Here is a 12,038-nt window from a genome sequence, read left to right as displayed (position 1 = left end):
TTACCCAACAATGCTCAGGAAGATAAATCTATCTCAGCATCTACTACTGTCCTACTATCATAGCACCATTGAGAGTGTCCTGACATACAGCATTCTTGCATGGTATGGGAGCAGTTCTGTAGCAGACAAAAAAGCTCTACAGAGAATCATTAAAACTGCCCAGAATATCATTGGGCTCCAGCTACCAGCCCTGGATGACATCTTTGAATTTTGCTGTTTGAGGAAGTTGCATAACATTCTCAGAGACTCTTCCCATCCTGCTTACAATCTTTTTGGACTGTTGCCTTCTGGCAGAAGATACAGAACAATTAAAACTCAGACCACATGTTTTCTGAATAGTTTTTATCCCAGAGCTATAACTGCACTCAACAATGAACTAAAGGGCCACCATCAGTGAGCTGTTGGATAGCATTACTTGGTCTGTTGTGTAGATGTTTGGGTGGTTGAGAGTGTGGTTGCACGACAGCTTCCCCAGTACCTGGATGAAACGACGTATCTAGATCCGTTCCAGTCGGGTTTCAGGCCTGGGTACAGCACAGAAACGGCATTGGTCGCGTTGGTGGATGATCTCTGGAGGGCTCGGGACAGAGGTTGTTCCTCTGTCCTGGTCCTATTAGATCTCTCAGCGGCTTTTGATACCATCGACCATGGTATCATGCTGCACCGGTTGGAAGAGTTGGGGGTGGGAGGCACCGTATTACGGTGGTTCTCCTCCTTTCTCTCCGACCAGTCGCAGTCTGTGTTGACAGGGGAGCAGAGGTCGACCCCAAGGACCCTTATATGTGGGGTGCCACAAGGATCGGTCCTCTCGCCCCTTCTGTTCAACATTTATGTGAAGCCACTGGGCGAGATCATCCGTGGTTTCGGGGTGGAGTACCATCAGTACGCTGATGACACCCAGCTGTACATCTCCACCCCAGACCACCCCAACGATGCCCTTGAAGTGATGTCCCGGTGCCTGGAGGCCGTACGGATCTGGATGGGGAGAAACAGGCTCAGGCTCAACCCATCCAAGACCGAGTGGCTGTGGTTTCCGACGTCCCGATATAGTCAGCTGGTGCCATCGCTGACTATTGGGGGCGAAGCATTGGCCCCCACGGAGAGGGTTCGCAACTTGGGTGTCCTCCTGGATTCACGGCTGTCTTTAGAAGAGCACTTGACGGCCGTGACCGGGAGGATTTTTCATCAGGTCCGCCTGATTCGCCAGTTGCGTCCCTTTCTGGATCGGGACTTGTTACGCACGGTCACTCATGCCCTCGTCACCTCCCGTCTGGACTATTGTAACGCTCTCTACATGGGGCTCCCCTTGAGGAGCACTCGGAGGCTCCAACTGGCGCAGAGTGCGGCCGCGCGGGTGGTGATGGGAGCAACGTGGCGCTCCCATGTAACGCCTCTCCTGCGCGAGCTGCACTGGCTCCCGGTGGTCTTCCGAGTGCGCATCAAGGTCTTGGTTATCACCTTCAGAGCGCTCCATGGCTTAGGACCTGGCTATTTACGGGACCGGCTGCTGCCACCAATAGCCTCCCACCGACCAGTACGCTCCCATAGAGAGGGGCTCCTCCGGGTGCCGTCGGCCAAACAATGTCGACTGGCGGCCCCCAGGGGGAGAGCCTTCTCTGTGGGGGCACCTACGATCTGGAACGAGCTCCCCCCGGAGATACGGAGGATTCCGGATCTGCGTACCTTCCGTCGTGTGCTTAAGACGTTTTTATTCCATCAAGCTGGCCTGACCTAAACTTTTCCTCTTTTAAATGGAATTTTAAATTTGGTTTTAATTTATTGGGGTTTTAAAATGTCTCAGCCAAATTTATTTAATTAGTTTTATCTCTATTTTAAATTTTGTATCTACATGTTTTATCTTATGGCTGTTCACCGCCCTGAGTCCTTCGGGAGTAGGGCGGTATACAAATTTAATAAAATGAAAATGAAATGAAAATGGTTTAGGGGTGGGGAATTTGTGGTGGGTGGGAGTGTGTTTGGGGATTGTGATGTGTGTTGGACCTGGTCTTTGGGTGTTAAGTGAATTTCGTTGTATGGGTATACTGTGTATATATGTACAATGACAATAAAGTTATTATTATTTTCCCTAACCATGTTTTAGAGATCAGGAGAATGCTTTTTTTCTCCTCCAAACCTTTTCCTGATTTCTTTTTATTTATGGTATTGTCCAAATGTGTACAATAACATTCCTCACTCAAGATAATGCCGCACTCAATTTGATTTTGGAAAGGTGCTTTGCAGGGATATGAATGTAGCCCCTACCTGCAGCTTTTTCATAGAATCGTAGGGCTAGAAGGAACCTTGGAGGTCTTCTACTCCAAGCGCCTACCCAAGGCTGGAGATGTTATATTGTCCCAGACAAATGGCTGTCCAAGCCATTCTTATCTTTATCCAGGATCCAATCCTAACTAAACATGGAACCAAGCTTTCACAACTCATTTTAAACTCTTATTTTAAAAACTGATTATTTAATAGTCTCTGCAGATATCAGCTACAATCCAACCCATCCTCTTCCTGAACGGCACCACATGCAGAAATATGCCAGTACAGACTGCCAGTATTTTATCCTAGCTGATACACATCATAGGCATCTAAAGGGGGAAGACACTTAAAGAAAAATGTTTCAACTTCCTACATAATGATAAAGAGGAGGGAAAAACTCCTTCAGATTGAGTTTGATTCCTGATATCTTCATGGACACACCTCTACCAGGATTTTTGGCCATGATACAAATGATTTTAAATTAATAATTTCCTAGTTTAGCTTACAGCCCTAAAAATTCCTAGTGGCCTTCTATTCAAGTTTATATATACTTACCTTTACAAGATTAGCCACAAGATTTTGCTCTCTCAAGAATTCCCTAAACTTCTCTGAGCTATGGTAACCATTCTTTTCTCTCATCATAATAGTGTTAGCTTTGGCAGTCCCACTCCAGTGCTTATACTATGAAAACAACTTCCATTTGGTTTTCTTTTTCCTTAATTGTCTCTGCCTGGCCATTAAAAGACCAATTACATATCTTAAAGAACTAATAACTGAAATGTCTCAAGCCCTGCTCCAGGGGTGAAATCCACTTACCTTCGCTATCGGTTTGCAATGAAAGCATGCGCGCATGCGCGATCGCTTTGCACGCACGTGACACTTCTGTGCATGCGCAGGACCTTCTGTGCATGCGCAGAGCATCAAAAATGGGACATGATGACATCCGGGTGGGTGGGCGGAGCCTCCTGCTGCCGGCACTACCTGTTCGTCTGATCTGGATAGAACCGGTTGCATTTCACCACTACCCTGTTCTTTTTTTTTTAAATGTGTGTCAACATGACAAGAAAATACAAAGGGACAGAGTTTCAATCACACTGCCATAACCACCATCTTGCCTTCTGTTGACCCCTACTCACATTTGGTGTCTCATATATATGTGAGATGTAAAAAAAACCCCACCTCTGCTTCTAATTTTGAATATTGTTAGACAATTGTAGACATTTTATCAGATACTGATTGGTGCAGTATCCATGAAAGAGCACAAGTCTTTCTGTTTGTTAATTTTTTAAAGTTGAAATTACATAATTCACTTGGATGAAATCACTTGTATGAAAGGGACACAGGGTTAAGTGTCTTCATTAACAGTAACATTTTCATTAAAATGAAACTCCTCATCATTTAAATAAAATGGGTTTTGTTAATAATGAACTGAAATAAATACTGAAATAACACAAAGATAGTTACTTGACCTAGTTTAGTGACTTGATTGCTATAGCTATGCGTGCTTTGAAAACAATTTTTAAGAAGTGTTAACTTTGCACTATCCAACCCCTCTCCACTATGTATTACAGCATGCACATCTATTTTCCAGCTCCCAGTTTTGCTTGAAAGAAGATGTGGATCTTCTTTAGCAAGTAGCAAAGAGGTGCTGTGTTTATACTTGGATAGAAGTACCTCTTCCAAATCATTAATAATTATGCAGAGCCATTTTAATTGCTGTTGAAGAAAACTAGCCAGGATTAGAACTCACAAATTGAAGTTATTTGCTTCCAGGTGTGTGTGTGTGTGTGTGTGTTTCCAAATACACACACATAAATGCACACGCGCACACACACACACACATATATAAATATATATAAATAAGAAATATATATATATATATATATATATATATATATATATATATATATATATATATATATATATGTCTATGTAAGTTTTGTTCTGATTGTGTTCTGATTCTCATGTGTGGCACAACCACAGACCATAAGCTAGATCGCAGCTGCATCATTAGCCACTTTAAACCCCTCCAATCCATACATGAAGCAGACTGACACCCACCATGAAGATGTGGCACAACCACGAACGCAAAGCCAAACAACAGCAACACAGCTCACCAGCTCAAATCCCCCTGCTACTCAGACTAACCCAAGCACAACCAAGCCCCCACCCAAACAGAACACACTCCCAGCCAATCAGAGCACAGCCAAGCCCCCAACCAATCAGAACACACCTCCACCCAATCAGAACACAGGCAAGCTCCCACCCAATCAGTTCACACCCCCACTAGCAGTTAAAAGGAAGAAACAGCTGCGATCACACATTGCTCCTAGAAGCACAAAGCCGAAAACACCAGCCTGAAGATGACAAATGAGACTTCGTCAAAACGTCGCCAAGACACTTCCAATTTTACGCAGGAGAAAACCCGAATAACCAAAGACCTATATACAAACACCCGCGAAAACCTCAGAAAAAAACACACATACACACAGACACACAGACACACACATTCCTAGAGTATGTTTGCCACCTTGAGTTATTAATAAAGATAAGAAAAGTGGGATATAGATAAATAAATAAATAAAATAAATATTGAGTTAAGTTACAAACTAAATACATTTCTGTGGCAAAATATATTTTTATAGTTAAAAATTAAAGTTTAATTTCTGAAACCTGAATACGTGCTACAATCTCTTTATGCACCAATTTGGGTTTTCTATTTCCATTGCAGCAAGCTTTAACAGATTTAATGTCTCAGTTGGGGCTTAATGCTGAAGTTGCATGTTTTATGGTAACTTGAAGGTAGAGGAACCATCTAATATAGTAATTTAATACACACACGCACACAAAATCACCATCCTCTGTTTTAAACATAGTTTCCACATATGGTCCTTATATGGCAGGGGTGTCAATTTTAAGGCCACAGGGCTGCCCTGGAAACAGCAAAGGACCATGTGTGGCCCTCCCAAGCTCTGTTTTCGCTGGTAGAGGATTGCAGGAAGCCATCGCAGCCATAAAAGGAGCTTGGGAGCCCATTTTCACTGGCAGAGTGCTCGGGCCACCACAGGGCCCCCTGACACAAATGACATTGAGCTGGCCATGCCCCTGGCCATACCTCCCTGAGGTCAAACACAACCCTGATGTGGCCCTCAATGAAATCAAATTTGACACCCCTCTTATATGGCATATCAGTGATACATCAGAAAGGGCAAACAAGAATGTTAGTGTTTTTCAAAAATTGAAATAGGATAAGCTTAGATTGTCTATGTAACCAGGTACAAGAAGGCATACACTTTACAATTCTATTTAGATTGTCTATAGTTACATAGGAATGCAGAAAATGGGATGCAGAATCTAACTCAAAGTACACACTTCTCTACTGACTGATTCCGATTTAAATATATTGATTTTTCTTTTGCATTGTCACAGTTATCAATGACATCTGCAGAATTTGAAGGTATGGTCAAAATGACATCATTACAGAAACTGCTGTATTGTAATATATGCTTCAAAGGAGTACAGACATAATCACATTTAAAAATTTGTCACATTTTACTGAATAACTAAGGTGTGTGTGCGTGGGGGGAGGAGGAGAAATAAGAAGAAATGCATTCAATGTTGTTATGGTATGAACTTAATCCATCTCATATTTCTATCACTATAAAGAATACAAGTACCAAGGAGTGGAACATGCATCATTTTGACAATTCTTGAGTTGCTGCGGTTGTATCTATATAACAGTTGCATATGTCATTTTAAACAATTGAATTCTTCCCCAGAACACCCTCCTCTCCTTCAACTGCCATTAGTTTCACCGCCAGCTTTTTCATTTTACAGCCCAGTATCTCATTGTTTTAGGGTAGCTTCTACCCTGTCACTGGACAATAGAAGTATGTAATATCACATTTCAGCACAGAAAGAAACAGCAGAGAAGTTGCTACTACCACCATTACGTTTAATATTGTCATGAGAGTTGTAAGGAATAAATTTATTCTCCTCCTTTTTTCTAGAAGAAGCATTCTTTTACAAGGATTAATGCATGGATACATGATTCAGTATTATTTGTCAGAATGAATGATAGAAAAATGATCATCTGGGAATTCAACCAGTTTCAGAGGGTATGGAAAATATTCTTAAACAAGTTTAAAAATAATTCAACATGCCATTTTGAATTCCTTCTAACATTATACACAGAAATACTAAGAACTTGGAGAGCACAAACAAATCATAACGGAATACCAAATAATAGTACACATTGATGCACTGGCTAGAGACCATGGAATCATCAAGACAGTTCTGGTGGCCTGAAGTTATATGGCTCCCTGAGTGGGAGATTCAATCCTGAAGAAGAATTTAGAGCTAGTAGACTAGAACCAATCAGATTCTGGAAAGAGGGATTTCTGGAAAGTAGCCTAGCTTTACAAGAAAATAATACAGATCAAACATCTGCCAGCAAAAACAGAAGAGTCCCATCATTTGCTTTGCCTCTCAGACTTCAAGTTCTCTTCCACCCAATTTACACCAGCTTTCAATCAATTTTTATATCAACAGGTGGGGACCCTGATTGGCTGCCCTGTCCTCTTATACCTGCACTTGGGGCAATTACCTATATTCCTTGAATAATGGGATAGGAATTTCAGGATATTAAGCATGATTATTATTTCTTTCTTACTTGAGTTAACCCATAACTGAGCAATCGCTAAGTAATCAAAAGTAAGTGTTATAAAGAGTATTATTGTGCTCATCTGAATGATGCATGGATGAATATTGGAAGAGCAGGTGGGAACCACAGGTCCCTTAAGAACAAATGGGTATTCCTGTGGCCATCCAGTGGCAAACTACCTGTCAGCTTTGGAAGCCATATTAGGCTGGAAGCTTCCATGCTGCCACCTTCTCCTATGTGGGAAAGTAGGAGGGGGGATTTAGTGGAGGGGTTGTCTGTAGACATAATAGCATTCTTCCTGTCGGTCAAGGTCAGGGCGATCCTGCATCTGTAGGAGTGGTTGGAGTGATGTCTCGAGACGGCATGGTGGTTGATTGGACAGCATGTAATCGACTGAGGAGTGAGGGGATGGTTTGGGGGGGTTTTGATTTACTGAGGGAAAACCCAGACCTCTCAGATGTGGGTTTTCCCAGATGTGCCAGTTTACCTATTCTAGTAAATAGAACTTTGAAAAATGCTTGCTTCAGAATCTTTCCTTGGCCTTGGTTTTTTTCTAGAATGCTGACACTACCATTGAAGTAGTACCAAATTATATAAAAATGGAAGTTGATTTACGAAGATTAGTAAGCAATGTCCAATAACTTTGTCACTCTAGGTGAATTTTCTATAATCGGCCTCTTCTTTCTAATCTACAATAATCTGCACCTCCTTAAACTAGGGTAGTAATAAAGCATATTCTAAGAAGCCCTAATAAGAAGGTAAATGCCTCCCTGTTTAACCCCAATGAGAAATATGTGTGATTTTGGATGGATGTCTCTGAACAATTTGTGCCAGAAATGAACACAGGAATTGAACTGTAATATGCAATCAGTACCTGTATAATTTTACAGACCGCATTTATTGGTCTCTGGGATTGGTGTGCTTACTTAAAACACAGATGCTTGTACAGATTGACTGTTTCATCAAGAAAAAAAACTATATTCTGCCTCTTAACTGCATGTTAAAACCCTCAATTTAAAGGAAACAACTAGATTCTTGTGACATTATGGCTTGAGACAAACCTCACCCTCCTTTCTATGAGAGGCATCATTCACACATATATGCATATAGCTTTCTGCTATATGTAAAGGGCTGTGGTGAAATCCAAATTTTTTTATTACCGGTTCTGTGGGCGTGGCTTGGCAGGTATGGTGTGGCTTGGTGGGCGTGGCTTGGTGGGTGTAGCAGGGGAAGGATACTGCAAAATCTCCATTCCCACTCCACTCCAGGGGAAGGATACTGCAAAATCCCCATTCCCTCCCCACTCTGGGGCCAGCCAGAGGTGGTATTTGCCATTGTCCAAACTACTCAAAATTTCCGCTACCGGTTCTCCGAACTGCTCAAAATTTCCGCTACCGATTCTCCAGAACCTGTCAGAACCTGCTGGATTTCATCCCTGGTAAAGGGGGATATATAAAATGGGTTGATTATCTGGATATTCACAAAACTGTCATTAAGAAAGGTTGAGAAATGCACCTTTTTATTAAAGTCATTGTAGGAGGAGAACTGTGTTATTCTATAAAAAAAATCAAGAGTCTAGTGATATTATTATTGTACTGCAGAATGTTACTTGTTACTTTTTTAATGTAGTAGATTGTTTGTTTCATTATGTGATCCTATCCATTTATACTTTATTTAATATTCAATAGCTAGCCAAGCTATTCTTTAGTATGGTATATGAACTAAGCTATCATTTGATCATAATCTGACCATAAGAATCCACTGGTTTCCAATGCAATCTTGTTACAAAAGAAAAGCTGGTTGAGTGTGATTAGAATCTAGATTGGAGATAAGATAGAAATCTCATCTATTAACTAAACCTGGATCTCTTCTGTTCGACTAGGAAAGAAGACTAACATTTTTCTGCACTAGAATTCAGAATGATGTTTGCATGAATTTATAAGCTCATGCATAAATTAACATTTTTATCTGAAACCCTTATGTGTATGGCTCTACCAGATAGCCATATGTTGTTTTAGAAGAAAGAATCATATCTATTCAACTGGGGTTCCAAGTGCTGCTATAAAGCAACACAATAGTAAGAAATATAAATAATAAAATATTCACAATAGTGGGCTATTCTTGACACTGAATAATTCACTGTTGTTTTATAAAACCTTAGATGTAGTTTATCATTTGCAAAGTTCAATGTTTTGCATGTATATTCAACCCAAGACGGCAAACATGCTTAACGCTCCTACTCCTCCTATCAATTATCCTGATTTAGATTATTACTTGGTAATTAGCTTGATTTAAACTTGGGATAAGATATTACATTAATAAGCTTTTATTTGTCTGAGTCTGATAGTAATAAACTTCAACCTAATAAAGTATTCTGCCTTGAGCAATGTGAACAAAATGCCCTTTAAAAAAAAACCATTAAAATATACTGTTAAACAGAATATAATGATTACCAGATCTTTTTAGTTCCAGTTTGTGTCTATTTGACTTGTGGTCATTTAAGAATCCAAATAGAATGTGAACAGTGGTTTGATATTCAGAATTCTTGAATATCTCTCTTTTAGTAAAGTTACTGGAAACAGACATTTTGATGTACATCATTCATCTTTTCCTGGGGACTTTATCTGTCTCTGGAATCTTAGATTTATCTTGAAAGCCTTTCACTCAAACACAATTGCATTCCAGTTAAAAACAGAAAAAATCATATGAAAATCATTATGAATTTAGATTATTATTATTATTATTATTATTTATTTATTTATTTGTCAACAAATAAGAGAACAAGTAACAAAAAAGACAAAGACATGGACACATGAAAAATTTTTGGCACCAAAAAAAGGATATAAATTGGCAAAATATAGCCATAAACACATAAAATGATTACATATAATTGGGAACAGTAGGACAGGGACGGTAGGCATGCTGGTGCACTTATGCACACCCCTTAAGGATCTCTTAAGAAACATGAAAGGTTTACAGTAGACACTTTATGGTAAAAGGTAGGGGATTAGAGAGACTAATAACAGGATCAGGTAGATTGTTCCAGACATTTACTATTCTATTGCAAAAGTCATATTTCCTACAATTAAGATTAGAGTGAATTACATTGAGTTTAAATCTATTGATGGCCCTTATATTATTATGGTTGAAATAATTATAACATAGCATTCATACATACTCTAACATGGGTTTGAACCAAGGCTCACGAAGTATTTGCTTAACATTATGTAAGTATTCAAACATTATATAAGAAACAACTGTACATTTTAGACAACTAAAGTAGCTTTGACATGTTATTCAGCTGCCAAGATTGATAGATATTATGAGCAGCTGAAAGAGAATAATGCCGTTTTCTCTTCCAAATTACTAAATATTTTCCCCCAAACATCTCCATCATTGTATACCTTTCTGAAAGACCCATTTGCCTGTGGGCTTGTTACGTACCAATTTCAGAAGCAGCGACTGTGATGTTGTACCAAGGGGTTTCTTCTCTGTCAAAGACCTTGGCAGTCTTAATGGTTCCAGTGTTTGCATCAATAGTGAAGTATCTGTCTTCTGTATTGTGATCAATGGAATATCTAGGAACACACAAAATGAAAACATAAGTTAAAAACAAGCGCTAAGCATTCACCAGTGAGCAATTTTCTTAACTGTTTACCTTTATATTCGGGGAGGGAGCTACAACATCATCCTAGCATTTTTGCAAGTAGCTATACTGAATGGTCTTCAACAGTCTTGAATGATTAAAGGCATTGGGATGGACAGTTCCTGGTTAGCTTGACCAATGTCCTCATTCAGTTTATGGAAGCAATAAACACATCACTTCGGCCTGCCAGAAGAGTTCCTTTCTAACCTTGCTTCATTGCATGTATCTTACCAAGAATGCAGACTGGCTGAATTTATGTACTATAAATACTACAATTAAACTTACAGCTGAGAGCTGGTTTTGTTTTTATTGGGCATCAACACAAGTATTGCTCTCGGCTTGTCGTTCGTTCAGAACTGCGATAGGAAATAATCACCAGTAACACACAGAGAATAATGCTTCAGTGCTGTTTTCATTGTATATTATATGCATATATCAGTGGTGAAATTCAAATTTTTTTACTACTGGTTCTATGGGCGTGGCTTGGTGGGTGTGGTGTGGCTTGGTGGGCATGGCAGGGGAAGGATACTGCAAAATCTCCATTCCCACCCCACTCCAGGGGAAGGATATTGCAAAATCCCCATTCCCTCCCCACTCCTGGGGGAAAGATATTGCAAAACCTCCATTTCTATCCCACTCTGGGGCCAGCCAGAGGTGGTATTTGCCGGTTCTTCGAACTGCTCAAAATTTCCACTACCGGTTCTCCAGAACCTGTCAGAACCTGCTGGATTTCACCCCTGGCATATATGCTGTACCTAAGATTTTATTTCCTTTCAGATAAACTTTTTTTTTACCATTTCCATTTATCATTACCATCTTCTAAGAGATACCACCCATTTTGACATACTTAATTGGTTCAAACAGCATTAATGTATGTTAGTCCAAATAAAGGAATGAGCTAAATTACAGCATATGTGTGAAATTCTCTTGCTGTCATTTGTAATGGCTCCTTTGAAATGAAAACACAGCTGGTATTTTTAAAATTCTAATGCAGGCTATGGTTTTAACAGTAGTTCTGCACTCCAAAGTATGAACAGGAATATGTAAAAGGTGAACTGAACAGCACCATTCTACATACTTTCTCCAGAAACTAGTATACATAAGTATGCTCCCTTTGATATTAGTATAATTATAGAATTACCATGATAATTTTTGGATGAAAATTGAAATGGTATTGGTAGATGACAAAATTGGAATTCCCACTAAGAAAGAGAAAAGAAGACTTCTAGAATATATATATATATCTAGAAAATATAAAAATTATTCTTTTTACACAAGTATATTTCTCCGAGTCAGATCACAATGTGGCTCTTATAACACAAAAACATGACCATAGGTATCATTTTAGCTGCATAAAATGGAAAGAGAGGGGGAGAGAGAGGGGGGAGAGAGATTTGACTGTCACCTTCTTCTCTAGCTATAATATAGAATTCCTTCTTCTGGTTATAAAAATATATTGTATTCCCC

At 39.7% G+C, this 12,038-nt stretch overlaps 1 protein-coding gene across 3 annotated transcripts in view; it reads right to left on the bottom strand.

Moving 5' to 3' along the window:
- CDH18 (cadherin 18) overlaps positions 1 to 12,038 on the bottom strand; it is a 203,598-nt gene that overhangs the window by 26,078 nt on the left and 165,482 nt on the right. For all 3 annotated transcript variants that reach the window (XM_070942579.1, XM_070942580.1, XM_070942581.1), the window contains one exon: positions 10,370 to 10,503. In XM_070942579.1, the coding sequence (XP_070798680.1) occupies positions 10,370 to 10,503 (134 nt within the window). The remainder of the gene's footprint in view (positions 1 to 10,369; positions 10,504 to 12,038) is intronic.

The sequence above is a fragment of the Pituophis catenifer genome, unplaced genomic scaffold, assembly GCF_029215685.1.
Source record: "Pituophis catenifer annectens isolate HBS135680 unplaced genomic scaffold, rPitCat1.0.hap2 SCAF_3, whole genome shotgun sequence".
Lineage (NCBI taxonomy): Eukaryota > Metazoa > Chordata > Lepidosauria > Squamata > Colubridae > Pituophis > Pituophis catenifer.
This window is presented reverse-complemented; position numbering and strand designations above follow the sequence as displayed.